Here is a 19289-nt window from a genome sequence, read left to right as displayed (position 1 = left end):
ATGGCAACTGGCCCTCCTAATGCGTCTCTCTGCCCTCTTCCTCCCCGCAGTATGAATTTAAGGCCAAGAACATCAAAAAGAAGAAGGTCAACATCATTATCTCGGTGGACGGAGTGAAGGTGATCTTGCGCAAGAAGCAGAAGGTGAGGAGTGGGGGCCTAGGCGAGTCATGCTGGTAGAGCTGGGAGGGGGCAGGGAAAGGGCCCCCCACCCACCCACTCATCCTGCCAAAAAAATGATCAAGGGGGATGGAGGGCAAACTCCCTTAGCAACATCCTGGAGAGTAGTGACTAGTGGGAAGAGCCACAGGGTTCTGTCTTGGGCCCAGTCTTCTTCAACATCTTTATCAATGACTCGGATGATGGGCTTGAGGGCATCCTGAGCAAGTTTGCAGACGACACCAAATGGGGAGGGGTGGCCAATACCCCAGAGGACAGGATCCCGCTTCAAAATGACCTTAGCAGATTAGACAACTGGGCCAAAGCAAACAAGATGAATTTTAACAAGGAGAAATGTAAGGGCAAAAAAAAAAAATGAAAGGCACAAATACAGGATGGGGGACACCTGGCTTGAGAGCAGTACATGTGAAAAGGATCTAGGAGTCTTGGTAGACCACAAACTTGACATGAGTCAACAGTGTGATGCAGCAGCTCAAAAAGCCAATGCAATTCTGGGCTGCATCAATAGGAGTATAGCATCTAGATCAAGGGAAGTAATAGTACCACTGTATTCCGCTCTGGTCAGACCTCACCTGGAGTACTGTGTCCAGTTCTGGGCACCACAGTTCAAGAAGGATACTGACCAGCTGGAACGTGTCCAGAAGAGGGCAACCAAAATGGTCAAAGGCCTGGAAACGATGCCTCATGAGGAACGGTTTAGGGAGCTGGGTATGTTTAGCCTGGAGGAGAGAAGGTTAAGGGGTGATATGATAACCATGTTCAAATATATAAAAGGATGTCATATAGAGGAGGGAGAAAGGTTGTTTTCTGCTGCTCCAGAGAAGCGGACACGGAGCAATGGATTCAAACTACAAGAAAGAAGATGCCACCTCAACATTAGGAAGAACTTCCTGACAGTAAGAGCTGTTCGGCAGTGGGATTTGCTGCCAAGGAGTGTGGTGGAGTCTCCTTCCTTGGAGGTCTTTAAGCAGAGGCTTGACAGGCATATGTCAAGAATGCTTTGATGGTGTTTCCTGCTTGGCAGGGGGTTGGACTGGATGGCCCTTGTGGTCTCTTCCAACTCTAGGATTCTATGATTAGGACGAACTTCCTGACAGTAAGAGCTGTTCGGCAGTGGGATTTGCTACCAAGGAGTGTGGTGGAGTCTCCTCCTTTGGAGGTCTTTAAGCAGAGGCTCGACAGGCATATGTCAAGAATGCTTGGATGGTGTTTCCTGCTTGGCAGGGGGTTGGACTGGATGGCCCTTGTGGTCTCTTCCAACTCTAGGATTCTATGATTAGGACGGACTTCCTGACAGTAAGAGCTGTTCGGCAGTGGGATTTGCTACCAAGGAGTGTGGTGGAGTCTCCTCCTTTGGAGGTCTTTAAGCAGAGGCTTGACAGGCATATGTCAAGAATGCTTGGATGGTGTTTCCTGCTTGGCAGGGGGTTGGACTGGATGGCCCTCGGGGTCTCTTCCAACTCTATGATTCATTTGAGACTTCTTGCTTTGGAAAGAAGGTGAGGGGAGAGTGTGAATGTTGTTGAAAAATCACGCATGAGGTTGAAGAAGTAGACGGACCTCCCTTTCCCTCTCTCCTAGTTCTAGAAACTAAGGGGGTCCTCCGGGGATTCTGAATGCTGGAGGATTCAGGACAGGCGAAATTAAACGACATAGTTAAACTGTGGAACTCACTTCCACAGGAGGCAGAGACGGCCACCAACTTAGACGGCATTAAAAGGGCACTAGGCAAATTCACGGAGGAGGAGGAGGAGAGAGCTATACTAATTTTTTATATATATATATATTTATTAATTGTTTTATAAAACACAGATAAAAATACAAATACATAGAAATACAAAAATACAAAAATACAAAAATACATCAACATCAAACAGAACAAAACAAAAACATATCATCTTCAATCCATTTTTATATTCATTGTCTTTTGGCTTCCCCAATTCCCCACTATCTGATTTTCCTTTTTTATATACATCTGTAGCAGTTTCTATTTCATCTTTCTTACCCATCGCATAATCCCTTTAACTCTTCTTATTTTCATCTTTCTACCATCCACCAAAATTTACTACTTTTAACCTCATATTTTCTCCCTATTGCCTTAACTTCTTCATTTCCCTGGATATTCAGAGTCCTAATTATCAAATACTTTCCCTATATATCTTTTAAACCTCCTCCATTCTTTGTCACTTGTTTGGTCCCGGAGTCTTCCTGCCAATTCTGCCAGTTCCATATAGTCCAGCATTTTCATTTGCCATTCCTGTAACGAGGGCAATTCCTCTTTTTTCCCAATATTTTGCTATTCAAATCCTAGCAGCTGTGGTGGCGTACATGAACAAAGTAACATCGTCTTTGGGAATTTCTTCCCCTACTATTCCAAGTAGAAAGGCTTCCGGTTTCTTCAAAAATGTATTTTTATAAATCTTTTTCATTTCGTTATAAATCATTTCCCAGAAGCCTTTTTATCTTAGGGCATGTCCACCACATATGGTAGAATGAGCCAACATCCTCTTTAGCTATACTAATTTTTTGTTCCTGTCTGCAGAGAAAGGAGTGGGCCTGGGACGAGGGGAAGATGGTGGTCATGCAGGATCCTGTTTACAGGTAGGTTGTTGCGGATTCTCCCCGCATGCCCACAAAGATCCGGCGCCGCTCCAAAGGTGTAGTATAGTATCAACGCCTTCAAGTATTCCCTTTGCCATAGCTGCCAAGTTTTCCCTTTTCTCGCGAGGAAGCCTATTCAGCATAAGGGGTTATCCCTTAAAATAAGGGATAACTTGGCAGCTATGCCCTTTGCAAAGAAATAAGGTTTATTAAAAATAAAAGGTCTTATCCACCTGTGAGCTCCATCGTTTTTGCGACTGAAGGTCCAATACAGTGGTACCTCGGTTTATGAACACAATTGGTTCCGGAAGTCTGTTCATAAACTGAAGCGTTCATAAACTGAAGCGAACTTTCCCATTGAAAGTAATGGAAAGTGGATTAATCCGCTCCAGACGGTCCGCGGAGTAACCGTTCATAAACTGAAGCGAACTTTCCCATTGAAAGTAATGGAAAGTGGATTAATCCGTTCCAGACGGGTCCGCGGAGTACTTAAACTGAAGCGTTCATAAACTGAAACATGGGTGTAATTGGTTCCGGAAGTCTGTTCATAAACTGAAACGTTCATAAACTGAAGCGAACTTTCCCATTAAAAGTAATGGAAAGTGAATTAATCCGTTCCAGATGGGTCTGCGGCGTTCATAAACCGAAAATTCATAAACCGAGGTTCCAGTGTATATGGGGGGGGGGGCACCTGGTTGGAAGAGGCTGGTCTCTGCACCACAATATTCCTAGTTTTCCTGACAGGGCATCGAAGTATTTCTTGCTTTACCACTGGCATAGCTGCCAAGTTATCCCTTATTTTAAGGGATTTTCCCTTATGCTGAATAGGCTTCCTCGCGAGAAAAGGGAAAACTTGGCAGCTATGTTTACCACACACCCACACCAGCCATATGGAAGTCACAAGCCCTTTAAAAAATAATAGAAACTCTTCATGCCCCTTCCAAATCTTCAATTCTATGTAGCTGGATCATGTGGTGAGCCCAATATAGAATCATAGAATCATAGAGTTGGAAGAGACCACAAGGGCCATCCAGTCCAACCCCCTGCCAAGCAGGAAACACCATCAAAGCATTCCTGACATATGCCTGTCAAGGCTCTGCTTAAAGACCTCCAAAGAAGGAGACTCCACCACATACTTGGCAGCAAATTCCACTGTCGAACAGCTCTTACTGTCAGGAAGTTCTTCCTAATCATAGAATCATAGAATCATAGAGTTGGAAGAGACCACAAGGGCCATCCAGTCCAACCCCCTGCCAAATATATTTTACTACCTGGGACTGAAAGGCCAGGTGGCTCCCCCTTATTTGCTATTTAACAAGGCTGCCAAGTTTAATCAAACAGATTATTATTTTTAAAGGTGCTGCCAACTAACTGGGCGGCAGGTTTTTTTAAAAGAGAGGATTATCCATAGCTGCCAAGTTATCCCTTTTTTTAAGGGATTTTCCCTTATGCTGAATAGGCTTCCTCGCGAGAAAAGGGAAAACTTGGCAGCTATGGGATTATCTGAAAAAAGCAAAAAAAAAACACACACAAAAAACACACAAAGGCTTGTCCATTATGTGACTGATTCCCTATTTCAGTGTTTCTCAACCTTTTGGGGGCCGCGGCACGCTTGTTCCGTGGAAAAAAATCACGAGGCACACCACCATTAAAAAAGTTTAAATGGTGCCGCCCTATATTATAATTAGGACTGTAAGAAACACTCGCCAAATATTGCTTTCCGGCGGCTTAGTGTTGTTTATTGACGGCCGCCAGGCTCGCTTGCACTGAGCTTTGGGAAAGAGGAGGAGAAATATTGCTTTCCGGCGGGTCAGCGCCGGTCATTGGCGGCCGCCAGGGACGCGACAATGCAAATCGCCCTTCTCGCCGCCGCACGTCGCGGCGCACTAGTGTGCCGCGGAACAGCGGTTGAGAAACGCTGTCTTAAAGGAGCCAGGCTTTCATTTAGACTGGTGGCAGTGAGAAATAAAAGCACAACCTCTATGAAAAGCTGCCCTATTCTTCCAGGTTGACCCCTGGCCCTTTGGTGGGCTAAAAGAGGGTCACTAGTGGCTGAGCTCCCTTCAGTTGCCCATTGGGCTCCCATGGGTCCTGCTGTCCTCCTCAAGAGGGAATGCCCACCCGGCCTCCGTTCCAGCTGCCCTCTCTGTGTCTCCTGGTCAGACCTCACCTGGAGTACTGTGTCCAGTTCTGGCCACCACAGTTCAAGAAGGATACTGACCAGCTGGAACGTGTCCAGAAGAGGGCAACCAAAATGGTCAAAGCCCTGGAAACGATGCCTTATGAGGAACGGCTTAGGGAGCTGGGTATGTTTAGCCTGGAGAAGAGAAGGTGAAGGGGTGATATGATAACCATGTTCAAATATATCAAAGGATGTCATATAAAGGAGGGAGAAAGGTTGTTTTCTGCTGCTCCAGAGAAGCGGACACGGAGCAATGGATTCAAACTACAAGAAAGAAAATTCCACCTCAACATTAGGAAGAACTTCCTGACAGTAAGAGCTGTTCGGCAGTGGGATTTGCTGCCAAGGAGTGTGGTGGAGTCTCCTTCTTTAAGGAGGTCTTTAAGCAGAGGCTTGACAGCCATCTGTCGGGAATGCTTGGATGGTGTTTCCTGCTTGGCAGGGGGTTGGACTGGATGGCCCTTGGGGTCTCTTCCAACTCTAGGATTCTATAAAAAAAATTCCTTCAGTAGCACCTTAAAGACCAACTACGTTTTTATTTTGGTATGAGCTTTCGTGTGCATGCGCACTTCTTCAGATTCTATGACTGCGCCACCAGATTGGCAAAGCTGCTAACTTGGTCCAAGTGGCTCAATCCCCTAAGCTGGTAATTGCTTCCCCCTCATTGGAGCAAATAATAATAATAATAATAATAATAATAATAATAATAATAATAATAATAATAAACTCAGGACAGGCGAACAAGATGAATTTTAACAAGGTGAATTTTAACAAGGTGAATTTTAACAAGGAGAAATGTAAAGTACTACACTTGGGAACAAAAAAAAGGAAAGGCACAAATACAGGATGGGAGACACCTGGCTTGAGAGCAGTACATGTGAAAAGGATCTAGGAGTTTTGGTTGACCACAAACTTGACATGAGTCAGCAGTGTGATGCAGCAGCTCAAAAAGCCAATGCAATTCTGGGCTGCATCAAGAGGAGTATAGCATCTAGATCAAGGGAAGTAATAGGACCACTGTATTCTGCTCTGGTCAGACCTCACCTGGAGTACTGTGTCCAGTTCTGGGCACCACAGTTCAAGAAGGATCCTGACAAGCTGGAACGTGTCCAGAAGAGGGCAACCAAAATGGTCAAAGGCCTGGAAACGATGCCTTATGAGGAACGGCTTAGGGAGCTGCGTATGTTTAGCCTGGAGGAGAGAAGGTTAAGGGGTGATATGATAACCATGTTCAAATATATCAAAGTATGTCATATAAAGGAGGGAGAAAGGTTGTTTTCTGCTGCTCCAGAAAAGCGGACACGGAGCAACGGATTCAAGCTACAAGAAAGAGGATTCCACCTCAACATTAGGAAGAACTTCCTGACAGTAAGAGCTGTTCGGCAGTGGAATTGGCTGCCAAGGAGTGGGGTGGAGTCTCCTTCTTGGGAGGTCTTGAAGCAGAGGCTTGACAGCCATCTGTCGGGAATGCTTGGATGGTGTTTCCTGCTTGGCAGGGGGTTGGACTGGATGGCCCTTGTGGTCTCTTCCAACTCTACGATTCTATAAAAAAAATTCCTTCAGTAGCACCTTAAAGAGCAACTAAGTTTTTATTTTGGTATGAGCTTTCGTGTGCATGCGCACTTCTTCAGATTCTATGACTGCGCCACCAGATTGGCAAAGCTGCTAACTTGGTCCAGGCGGCTCAATCCCCTAAGCTGGTAATTGCTTCCCCCTCATTGGAGCAAATAATAATCATAATCATAATCATAATCATAAAATAATAATAATAATAATCATCATCATCATAAAATTTTATTTATACCCCGCCCTCCCCAGTCAAAAAACGGGCTCCGGGCGGCTGACGCCAACAGAATTCCAATAAAGCATAAAAACAATTCATTAAAGTACAGATTAAAATACAGTCTTAAAATCTAAAGTGCAGCCCCATTTCTGAAGGGCAATCTGTCCATAGGGTTGGCCGACTCAAGAGAGGACAGGACTTCTGTGCCTTTAGTTGCCCGGCTCTCTTTGGAGTCTGGAAACCTTCAAGAGGAAACCAGCAGACCCTTTTGTTTCGTCATTTCCAAGTAATGGGTTGTGGCAAAACCCCGTGGAAATAAAACAAAGGAGACGGAGATTCAACCAGCAAATCTCTGGGAGGGAAAGTGCGTCTCCCTTTCCCTTCGCCAGATCTTTTTATTACAATATCGAAAGGTTGTCGTTGTTGAGTCGTTTAGTCGTGTCCGACTCTTCGTGACCCCCTGGACCGGCGCACGCCAGGCACTCCTGTCTTGCACTGCCTCCCGCAGTTGGGTCAAACTCATGTTCGTAGCTTCGAGAACACGGTCCAACCATCTCGTCCTCTGTCCTCCCCTTCTCCTAGTGCCCTCAATCTTTCCCAACATCAGGGGCTTTTCCAGGGAGTCCCCTTCTCCTAGTGCCCTCCATCTTTCCCAACCTCAGAGTCTTTTCCAGGGAGTCCCCTTCTCCTTGTGCCCTCCATCTTTCCCAACATCAGGGTCTTTTCCAGGGAGTCCCCTTCTCCTTGTGCCCTCCATCTTTCCCAACCTCAGGGTCTTTTCCAGGGAGTCCCCTTCTCCTTGTGCCCCCCATCCTTCCCAACATCAGGGTCTTTTCCAGGGAGTCCCCTTCTCCTAGTGCCCTCCATCTTTCCCAACATCAGGGTCTTTTCCAGGGAGTCCCCTTCTCCTTGTGCCCCCCATCCTTCCCAACATCAGGGTCTTTTCCAGGGAGTCCCCTTCTCCTTCTGCCCTCCATCTTTCCCAACCTCAGGGTCTTTTCCAGGGAGTCCCCTTCTCCTAGTGCCCTCCATCTTTCCCAACATCAGGGTCTTTTCCAGGGAGTCCCCTTCTCCTTGTGCCCTCCATCTTTCCCAGCATCAGGGTCTTTTCCAGGGAGTCCCCTTCTCCTAGTGCCCTCCATCTTTCCCAACATCAGGGTCTTTTCCAGGGAGTCCCCTTCTCCTTGCGCCCTCCATCTTTCCCAACATCAGGGTCTTTTCCAGGGAGTCCCCTTCTCCTTGTGCCCTCCATCTTTCCCAACATCAGGGTCTTTTCCAGGGAGTCCCCTTCTCCTTGCGCCCTCCATCTTTCCCAACATCAGGGTCTTTTCCAGGGAGTCCCCTTCTCCTTGTGCCCTCCATCTTTCCCAACATCAGGGTCTTTTCCAGGGAGTCCCCTTCTCCTTGTGCCCCCCATCCTTCCCAACATCAGGGTCTTTTCCAGGGAGTCCCCTTCTCCTTGTGCCCTCCATCTTTCCCAACCTCAGGGTCTTTTCCAGGGAGTCCCCTTCTCCTAGTGACCCCCATCTTTCCCAACATCAGGGTCTTTTCCAGGGAGTCCCCTTCTCCTTGTGCCCTCCATCTTTCCCAACATCAGGGTCTTTTCCAGGGAGTCCCCTTCTCCTTGTGCCCTCCATCTTTCCCAAAATCAGGGTCTTTTCCAGGGAGTCCCCTTCTCCTTGTGCCCTCCATCTTTCCCAACATCAGGGTCTCCTCCGGGGAATCCCCTTCTCCTAGTGCCCTCCATCTTTCCCAACATCAGGCTCTTTTCCAGGGAGTCCCCTTCTCCTTGTGCCCTCCATCTTTCCCAACCTCAGGGTCTTTTCCAGGGAGTCCCCTTCTCCTTGTGCCCTCCATCTTTCCCAACATCAGGGTCTTTTCCAGGGAGTCCCCTTCTCCTTGTGCCCTCCATCTTTCCCAACATTAGGGTCTTTTCCAGGGAGTCCCCTTCTCCTTGTGCCCTCCATCTTTCCCAGCATCAGGGTCTTTTCCAGGGAGTCCCCTTCTCCTTGTGCCCCCCCATCTTTCCCAACATCAGGGTCTTTTCCAGGGAGTCCCCTTCTCCTTGTGCCCCCCATCTTCCCCAACATCAAGGTCTTTTCCAGGGAGTCCCCTTCTCCTTGTGCCCTCCATCTTTCCCAACATCAGGGTCTTTTCCAGGGAGTCCCCTTCTCCTAGTGCCCTCCATCTTTCCCAACATCAGGCTCTTTTCCAGGGAGTCCCCTTCTCCTTGTGCCCCCCATCTTTCCCAACGTCAGGGTCTTTTCCAGGGAGTCCCCTTCTCCTTGTGCCCTCCATCTTTCCCAACATCAGGGTCTTTTCCAGGGAGTCCCCTTCTCCTTGTGCCCCCCATCTTTCCCAACGTCAGGGTCTTTTCCAGGGAGTCCCCTTCTCCTTGTGCCCTCCATCTTTCCCAACGTCAGGGTCTTTTCCAGGGAGTCCCCTTCTCCTTGTGCCCTCCATCTTTCCCAACGTCAGGGTCTTTTCCAGGGAGTCCCCTTCTCCTTGTGCCCTCCATCTTTCCCAACATCAGGGTCTTTTCCAGGGAGTCCCCTTCTCCTTGCGCCCTCCATCTTTCCCAACATCAGGGTCTTTTCCAGGGAGTCCCCTTCTCCTTGTGCCCTCCATCTTTCCCAACATCAGGGTCTTTTCCAGGGAGTCCCCTTCTCCTTCTGCCCTCCATCTTTCCCAACGTCAGGGTCTTTTCCAGGGAGTCCCCTTCTCCTAGTGCCCTCCATCTTTCCCAACATCAGGGTCTTTTCCAGGGAGTCCCCTTCTCCTTGTGCCCTCCATCTTTCCCAGCATCAGGGTCTTTTCCAGGGAGTCCCCTTCTCCTTGTGCCCCCCCATCTTTCCCAACATCAGGGTCTTTTCCAGGGAGTCCCCTTCTCCTTGTGCCCCCCATCTTCCCCAACATCAAGGTCTTTTCCAGGGAGTCCCCTTCTCCTTGTGCCCTCCATCTTTCCCAACATCAGGGTCTTTTCCAGGGAGTCCCCTTCTCCTAGTGCCCTCCATCTTTCCCAACATCAGGCTCTTTTCCAGGGAGTCCCCTTCTCCTTGTGCCCTCCATCTTTCCCAACGTCAGGGTCTTTTCCAGGGAGTCCCCTTCTCCTTGTGCCCTCCATCTTTCCCAACGTCAGGGTCTTTTCCAGGGAGTCCCCTTCTCCTTGTGCCCTCCATCTTTCCCAACATCAGGGTCTTTTCCAGGGAGTCCCCTTCTCCTTGTGCCCTCCATCTTTCCCAACATCAGGGTCTTTTCCAGGGAGTCCCCTTCTCCTTCTGCCCTCCATCTTTCCCAACATCAGGGTCTTTTCCAGGGAGTCCCCTTCTCCTAGTGCCCTCCATCTTTCCCAACATCAGGGTCTTTTCCAGGGAGTCCCCTTCTCCTTGTGCCCTCCATCTTTCCCAACATCAGGCTCTTTTCCAGGGAGTCCCCTTCTCCTAGTGCCCTCCATCTTTCCCAACATCAGGGTCTTTTCCAGGGAGTCCCCTTCTCCTTGTGCCCTCCATCTTTCCCAACATCAGGGTCTTTTCCAGGGAGTCCCCTTCTCCTTGTGCCCCCCCATCCTTCCCAACATCAGGGTCTTTTCCAGGGAGTCCCCTTCTCCTAGTGCCCTCCATCTTTCCCAACATCAGGGTCTTTTCCAAGGATTCTTCTCTTCTCATGAGGTGGCCAAAGTCTTGGAGCCTCAGCTTCACGATCTGTCCTTCCAGGGAGCACTCAGGGCTGATTTCCTTAAGAATGGAGAGGTTTGATCTTCTTGCAGTCCATGGGACTCTCAAGAGTCTCCTCCAGCACCATAATTCAAAAGCATCAATTCTTCGGCGATCAGCCTTCTTTATGGTCCAGCTCTCACTTCCATACATCACTACTGGGAAAACCAGAGCTTGAACTATACGGACCTTTGTCGGCAAGGTGATGTCTCTGCTTTTTAAGATGCTGTCTAGATTTGTCATTGCTTTTCTCCCAAGAAGCAGGCGTCTTTTATTTTCGTGACTGCTGTCACCATCTGCAGTGATCAAGGAGCCCAAGAAAGTCAAATCTCTCCCTGCCTCCATTTCTTCCCCTTCCATTTGCCAGGACGTGATGGGACCAGTGGCCATGATCTTGGTTTTTTGGATGTTGAGCTTCAGACCACCTTTTGCGCTCTCCTCTTTCACCCTCCTTCAAAGGTTCTTTAATTCCTCCTCGCTTTCTGCCATCGAGGTTGTGTCATCTGCATATCTGAGGTTGTTGAATTCTATTGGATGATCCAAAGGTTACAAAGATTCAAATCATCCAATAGAATTCATCCTAAGTTCTAAAAAAAAAACCCCAGGTTTCCTCCCACCTTGAATCTGATACTGTTGGGAAGATCTGGAACCAACACCAAGATGCTAAAAAGACTTCCTGGACTTCAAAAGACTAATGGATTTCTAGTAAAATAAAAAAAATTCCTTCAGTAGCACCTTAAAGACCAACTAAGTTTTTATTTTGGTATGAGCTTTCGTGTGCATGCACACTTCTTCAGATAATGGATTTCTGTATTTTAATGTTTGATGGATTTCTGTATTTTAGAATTTCTGTTTTGTTGGAAGCCGCCCAGAGTGGCTGGGGGAACCCGGCCAGATGGGCGGGGTATAAATAATAAATTATTATTATTATTATTATTATTACTATTATTATTACTTCTAAGGACAGGAAAAGGGCCAGGAATTCTCGTAGAGATTAGCACCGTCGTGGTAAAAAAACAGATTTCACAGGTTTCCAAAGGCAAGCAGGAAGGAGGATTTGCAATTGACCTTTTGTCCCTTACAAACACCAAATGGCAATGGCAGCTAGGAAAAAATGGCAGCTATACCAAAATAAAAACTTAGTTGGTCTTTAAGGTGCTGCTGAAGGAATTTTTTAATTTAGCTAGAAAACAAACAGGCACAGATGCCTGATCTTTTGAACCCCGCTTGGAAGCGTCATTCCAACACCAAGAGAAATGGGAGGTATGGGATAGAACTAAAGATAAAATCATGAACAAACTACCCGGATGGGTATCCCCAGTAGAGGCAAATGCCACGCTGAGGTGTCACAAGAAAAAATTGTGGCCGACTTACAGAGAATTGACTGAAAACAAGGAAGGGACTAACAACTTAAAAAAATATGAGGTGTTAAAATCTTTAGGGATAAGTTGGCTAGAATTCTTCCAATTGAAAGCTACATATGACAAAGATGTTAGAACACGAGGAATTAATACCCAAATAACCAAATTTGAAAAGGAAATATTGCTAAATAACGATAATATTATAGCCAAAGTATATAAGCTGCTAGGTGAAAAAGAACAGGAAGAAGGAAAAAAAGAGAAATGGTTAGTTAAATGGGAACAAGATCTAGGCTACGAAATTCCATACGAAAATTGGAAAAAATTTTGGTCAAAAGATATAAATTTTACTGCTTGTTATACGTTAAGAGAGAATTACATAAAGATGCACTATAGGTGGTACATGGTTCCGGAAAAACTGGCCAGGATAAATAAATCTCTAAGTAACAAATGTTGGAGATGCAACGCAGCTCCTGGTAGCCTTTTTCACATATGGTGGACATGCCCGATGGTAAAAAATTTCTGGGAAGTAATCCATGAGGAGATTATAAAATTACTAAAAAATTCATTTACAAAAAAAGCAGAAATGTATTTATTAGGTATTCTGAATAACAATATACCGAGTGAAAAAAAAAGTATTTTCTTGTATGCTTCAACGGCTGCAAGATTGTTAATAGCCAGCAATTGGAAGAGTACCAATATTCCATCTAAAGGACAATGGGTCGATAAAGTGTGTGAGTACTTAGAGCTGGCTAAATTAACGGATATAATTCATCAAAAACCTAAAAATAAAGTCAGAAAGCAATGGGAATGCTTAAACGAGTACCTGGGGAAATTTGGCAAGGGGACCAAAATTTGGTTGTGCCTTGAATGATCTTGCCGGATACGAGAATCGGAACTAGATGGTTTGCGAATTGTTAATGTGATATAATTATGTTATTTATAAAAAGACAGGCTATATATCACGGACGTAACTGTATGAAGAAGCGGTGGAAGTTGTAACCTACCTTATTGGACATTAGTTTTCTTTTCTTTTCCTTTTCTCTCCTTCCTTTTTTCTTTTTCTTTCTTCTTTTTCCCCCTCTTCTTTCCTTTCTTTTTTTCCTCTTTTTGTCATTTTTATTGTGTTATGGTAATATGCTTGGATTACTCAAAGGCAACGTTTGCTATTTGGTATTGTTTTTATTCGTATAAATCAATAAAGGTGTTTTTAAAAATTTAAAAAAAAAAAAGAGAAATGGAATTTAGCAAGGAATTTAATTCTCAGAAATCAGGATCCCTCAAGCCAGGCGGAAAAAGTCTGTCTTGGTTCTAGACCTCCTTCTCAACCACCACTTGGTTAGGATTTCCTGATTTCCTACATTAAATTCCCAAAAGAGAACACGACAATGGGTCTGCTGGTTTCTCTCGAAGGTTTCCAGACCCCAAAGAGAGCAGGGAAATTCGAGGCGCAGAGGTCCTGTCCTCTCTTGAGTCGCAGGGGCGTAGCCAGGACGAAAATTTGGGGGGGGGCAAGGGTCGGGGGCAAAGGGGCAGGGCCAAGGGGCGGGGGGCGGGGCCACAGCGGGGCAAGGGAAGTTCCCTTCTCCCTTGCCAGCTTCCCCTCTGCCCGCCCCGGTGATCGCGGAGGGGGAGGAGGGGATCGGAGCAGCTGCTCCGACCCCCCTCCTCGAACGGCAGGGGCGAGGGGGTGCCGGGATCGGCCCGAAACCGGGCCGCTCTGACGCCCTCCTCCCCCTCCGCGATCAGCAGGGGCGAGAGGGCGCCGGGATCGGCCCGAAATCGGGCTGCTCCGATCCCCTCCCCCCCCCTCTGCGATCGCTGGGGCGGGGGGAGGGAAAGCCCCAGAGCCGCGCAAAGCGTTTGGCTGGCTTTCCCCCCGCCCGCCCCACAGCCAGCCAGGGAGAAGGGAGACGTCCCTTCTCCCTGGCTGGCTGTGGGGCGGGCGGAGGGAAAGGCCCAGAGCCGCGCAAAGCGGTTGCCTGGCTTTTCCCCCGCCCGCCCCACAGCCAGCTAGGGAGAAGGGAGACGTCCCTTCTCCCTGGCTGGCTGTGGGGCGGGCGGAGGGAAAGCCCCAGAGCCGCGCAAAGCGTTTGGCTGGCTTTCCCCCCGCCCGCCCCACAGCCAGCTAGGGAGATGGGAGATGTCCCTTCTAGCCGGCTGGCTGTGGGGCGGGTGGAGGGAAAGGCCCAGAGCCGCACAAAGCGGTTGCCTGGCTTTCCCCCCGCCCGCCCCACAGCCAGCTAGGGAGACGGGAGATGTCCCTTCTAGCCGGCTGGCTGTGGGGCGGGCGGAGGGAAAGCCCCAGAGCTGCACAAAGCGTTTGGCTGGCTTTCCCCCCGCCCCGCCCCACAGCCAGCCAGGGAGAAGGGAGACGTCCCTTCTCCCTGGCTGGCTGTGGGGCGGGCGGAGGGAAAGGCCCAGAGCCGCGCAAAGCGTTTGGCTGGCTTCCCCTCCGCCCGCCCCACAGCCAGCCAGGGAGAAGGGAGACGTCCCTTCTCCCTGGCTGGCTGTGGGGCGGGCGGAGGGAAAGGCCCAGAGCCGCGCAAAGCGTTTGGCTGGCTTCCCCTCCGCCCGCCCCACAGCCAGCCGGCTAGAAGGGACGTCCCCCTTCTCCCTGGCTTTCCCTCCACCCGCCCCACAGCCAGCCAGGGAGAAGGGAGACGGCACCGGGCGGGCCGCGGGGCAGGCTGGCCCGCGGCCCTGCCTCTAGGGGGGGGGCAGCTGCCCCCTCCTGCCCACCCCTGCCTACGCCCATGTTGAGTCGGGCAACCCTATCTGCCCAGCAAGTCAACCCCCAAGCTACCCAGCGACCATTCCCCCGTGCCCAGGACTTTGGAGACGCTTTCCCCCCCCCTCCTGGTTCATTTCGGGGGGGGGGGCTCTCCTCTCTCCTCTCCGCAGGATTTTCTACGTCTCTCACGATTCCCAGGACCTGAAGATCTTCAGCTACATCGCCAGGGATGGTGCCAACGACTCTTTCCGGTGCAATGTCTTCAAATCCAAGAAGAAGGTGGGGCTGGCTTGGGTGGGGTGGGGCCCCCCTTTGCCGCTGGACCTTCCCCACCACCACCGCTGCTGCCTTTAACTCCCCCCCCCCGCTGCCCGGTCTCTCCTCATGCTAAGGTGGGTCTTCTCTCCCCTCACAGACGCAGGCCATGCGGGTGGTCCGGACGGTGGGCCAGGCCTTCGAGGTCTGCCACAAGCTGAGCCTCCAACATGCCCTGCAGGATGCCGACGGCCAGGCAGACGGAGCCAGCAACAATTCTGCGGACGACCCCCAGGGGGAAGGTGAGGGGGGTCCGGGTCGGACCCGCGGGGGCATTTCAAAAGGGTTCGGGGGTCGGGGGCCTGGTTTCTTAAGATTAAAATTTAAAATACAGTAGTGCCTCGCTTAACGAATGCCCTGCTTAACGAAATTTCCGCTTAACGAAATGATTTTTCGAGCGGAGGTTGCCTCGCTAGACGAATGCGTTTTATGAAAAATTCGTCTAGCGAATCGCGGTTTCCCATAGGAAGGCATTGAAATTCAATTAACGCGTTCCTATGGGCAAAAAAAGGTCGAAAAAAAATAGAATCATAGAATCATAGAGTTGGAAGAGACCCCGAGGGCCATCCAGTCCAACCCCCTGCCAAGCAGGAAACACCATCAAAGCATTCCTGACAGATGGCTGTCAAGCCTCTGCTTCAAGACCTCCAAAGAAGGAGACTCCGCCACACTCCTTGGCAGCAAATTCCACTGCCGAACAGCTCTCACTGTCAGGAAGTTCATAGAATCATAGAGTTGGAAGAGACCCCAAGGGCCATCCAGTCCAACCCCCTGCCAAGCAGGAAACACCATCAAAGCATTCCTGACAGATGGCTGTCAAGCCTCTGCTTCAAGACCTCCAAAGAAGGAGACTCCACCACACTCCTTGGCAGCAAATTCCACTGCCGAACAGCTCTTACTGTCAGGAAGTTCTTCCTAATGTTTAGGTGGAATCTTCTTTCTTGTAGTTTGAATCCGTTGCTCCGTGTCCGCTTCTCTGGAGCAGCAGAAAACAACTCCAGGGGAGATGTCCCTTCTAGCCGGCTGGCTGTGGGGCGGGTGGAGGGAAAACCCCAGAGGAGGATAAACACTAACTGTTTTTTGAAGTTACAGGTAGGTAGCCGTGTCGGTCTGAGTCGAAGCAAAATAGGAAAAAAATTCCTTCCGTAGCGCCTTAAAGACCAACTAAGTTTTTATTTTGGTATGAGCTTTCGTGTGCATGCACACTTCTTCAGATACACTGGAAACAGAAGTGTCAGACCCTTATATATATATACAGAGGGTGGTGGGGGTGGGTGGGAATGGGTGATGGGCTGATGGGAGTGGTAAACCTGTAGATGGCTGTTAACGACTGCTGGTGACTGCAATTGGTCCTGGGGGGGGGGGAGCAAGGGCTGAGGCGCTAAAGAAAGCTTGATCATACATAGTGAGATAAGAATCTGATGTCTTTATTCATCCCAGGTGGCTCCGTGGTTTTAAGCTTGGGAATGAGTTCCAATTCAGCAACTTCTCTTTCCAGTCTGTTCCTGAAATTTCTCTGTAATAAATTATGGAGCCACCTGGGATGAATAAAGACATCAGATTCTTATCTCACTATGTATGATCAAGCTTTCTTTAGCGCCAGGTGGCTCCATAATTTATTACAGAGAAATTTCAGGAACAGACTGGAAAGAGAAGTTGCTGAATTGGAACTCATTCCCAAGCTTAAAACCACGGAGCCACCTGGGATGAATAAAGACATCGGATTCTTATCTCATTATGCATGATCAAGCTTTCTTTAGCGCCTCAGCCCTTGCTCCCCCCCCCCCCGAGGACCAATTGCAGTCATCAGCAGTCGTTAACAGCCATCTACAGGTTTACCACTCCCATCAGCCCATCACCCATTCCCCCCCACCGCCAACCCCCTCTGTATATATATATATATATATATAAGGGTCTGACGCTTCTGTTTCAAGTGTATCTGAAGAAGTGTGCATGCACACGAAAGCTCATACCAAAATAAAAACTTAGTTGGTCTTTAAGGTGCTACTGAAGGAATTTTCTTCTATTTTGGTTTTTGAAGCTTAAGGGGGCACCTAAAAGAAGATGAGAGCATGGATTCCGCCCCCCCCCCCAAAAAAAACCAGATTGGTCTTTGCTTGTTTATTTAAATAACTGTGACTTTCTTATTTCATAAATTTTATGTATGGCGGTAGGGAGCATAGAATCGTAGAATTGTAGCATTGGAAAGGATCAATAAGGATCATCCACTCCAACCCCCCCCCCCCCAAAAAAATGCAGGAATCTCAGCCAAAGCATCCATGACCGATGGCCATCCAGCCTCTGCTTCAAAACCTCCGGAATGAGAGCCCACAGCCTCCTGAGGGAGAACATTTCACTGTCAAATCATAGAATCATAGAGTCGGAAGGGACCCCAAGGGCCATCCAGTCCAACCCCCTGCCGAGCAGGAAACACCCTCAAAGCATTCTTGACATATGCCTGTCAAGCCTCTGCTTAAAGACCTCCAAAGAAGGAGACTCCGCCACACTCCTTGGCAGCAAATCCCACTGCCGAACAGCTCCGACTGTCAGGAAGTTCTTCCTAATGTTTAGGTGGAATCGTCTTTCTTGTAGTTTGAATCCATTGCTCCGTGTCCGCTTCTCTGGAGCAGCAGAAAACAACCTTTCTCCCTCCTCTATATGACATCCTTTTATATATTTGAACATGGCTATCATATCACCCCTTAACCTTCTCTTCTCCAGGCTAAACATACCCAGCTACCTAAGCCGTTCCTCATAAGGCATCGTTTCTTGGTTCTTACTGTCAGAGAGTTTAGTTGCAAATCCTCAAAGCGCCTTCTCTCTCGCACTGGTGTCCCAGCTTTTTCTCCAAGGAGCTTAAGGTGGCATAGGACCTTGCTCTCCCCACTCCTCACTAAAATCCTCAGAACAGCCCTGCAAGGTAGTTTAGGCTGAGAGTCAGTCGTTGGCCCCCCAAAGGTCACACTGAGTGAACTTCATGGCCATGGGGGGGGGGTTTAGATTTGGACCCTGGTCTCTTACGTCCATCCTGACCATCTAACACATTAATAATAATAATAATAATAATAATAATAATAATAATAATAATAATTTTTATTATGGTCCCCCGTATCACTTGGTCTCCCGTTTTTCTCCGTTCTTTTCTCCTGCCGGCGGCCATTCTTTTTTTCTGTTTTGCCCTTCTATGGGCACAAAAAATGGCCGCCGCCGGCTTCAAAAGGAGCTTCTACGCATGACCGGAAGTGCATAGACACGACTTCCGGGGTCGCCCCGCCCATGGCCGCCGCCAACACCGGAAGTGGCGCCGACGCACTTCCGGTCATGTGTAGAAGCTCCTTTTGAAGCCGCCGGCGGCCATTTTGGGTGCCCATAGAAGGGCAAAGCGACGTCGACGCAACTTCCGGTGTCACACGGCTGCCGGTCCCGGATTCTGCAGTCCGGGACTTGGAAGGTAAGTTTCTGTCCTTTTTTCCCTCCCCCTCCTGACTTTGTTCCTTTGATCCTTTCTCTCACGCTTCATTACTGTTATTGCTTTCCATGCATTAGGAAATGAAAATAAAAACGAATGTGGATTGTGGGGGGGGGGGGAGAGAGAAATAATATAGATTCTGATATAGGACAATTCTGCTGCTTTGTCCAGTTGATGCTGGACATGGCTGGGCTCCGAATTGACAAAAAGCCTTCATTTATTTGGTGCTGAAGCCCCAGTAAAGTCCAACACCTGTCTAAAGAAGTATGCATGCACACAAAAGCTCATGGAATCGTAGAGTTGGAAGAGACCACAAGGGCCATCCAGTCCAACCCCCTGCCAAGCAGGAAACACCATCCAAGCATTCTTGACATATGGCTGTCAAGCCTCTGCTTAAAGACCTCCAAAGGAGGAGACTCCACCACACTCCTTGGCAGCAAGTCCCACTGCCGAACGGCTCTTACTGTCAGGAAGCTCTTCCTAATCATAGAATCATAGAGTTGGAAAAGACCCCAAGGGCCATCCAGTCCAACCCCCTGCCGAGCAGGACACACCATCAAAGCATTCTTGACATATGCCTGTCAAGCCTCTGCTTAAAGACCTCCAAAGGAGGAGACTCCACCACACTCCTTGGCAGCAAGTCCCACTGCCGAACAGCTCTTACTGTCAGGAAGTTCTTCCTAATGTTGAGGTGGAATCTTCTTTCTTGTAGTTTGAATCCATTGCTCCGTGTCCGCTTCTCTGGAGCGGCAGAAAACAATCTTTCTCCAATGACAAACTTAGTTGGTCTCTAAGGTGCTCCCGGAAGGAATGTTTTTTATTTTGTTTTGACCTGTCTAAATGTGCCTGGAAGCGGGAAGCACCACGTTGCCGCCTCTTGGCTGAGTTGAGAAAGGAGTTCCTGCATGAGGTTGAAACGGGGGGCCCCCTTAAAGGCAACGCTCTCCCAGGTTGC

The 19289-nt window shown here is 48.8% G+C and overlaps 1 protein-coding gene across 3 annotated transcripts in view; it reads left to right on the top strand.

Annotated features, from left to right (window-relative positions):
- The window catches only part of LOC118078308 (carboxyl-terminal PDZ ligand of neuronal nitric oxide synthase protein-like), a 49437-nt gene that overhangs the window by 12501 nt on the left and 17647 nt on the right, over positions 1 to 19289 (top strand). For all 3 annotated transcript variants that reach the window (XM_060270607.1, XM_060270606.1, XM_060270608.1), the window contains exons 3-6: positions 51 to 143; positions 2722 to 2780; positions 14721 to 14829; positions 14966 to 15107. In XM_060270607.1, the coding sequence (XP_060126590.1) occupies positions 51 to 143; positions 2722 to 2780; positions 14721 to 14829; positions 14966 to 15107 (403 nt within the window). The remainder of the gene's footprint in view (positions 1 to 50; positions 144 to 2721; positions 2781 to 14720; positions 14830 to 14965; positions 15108 to 19289) is intronic.

This window comes from Zootoca vivipara, chromosome Z (genome assembly GCF_963506605.1).
Source record: "Zootoca vivipara chromosome Z, rZooViv1.1, whole genome shotgun sequence".
In the NCBI taxonomy this organism is placed as follows: Eukaryota; Metazoa; Chordata; class Lepidosauria; order Squamata; family Lacertidae; genus Zootoca; species Zootoca vivipara.
This window is presented reverse-complemented; position numbering and strand designations above follow the sequence as displayed.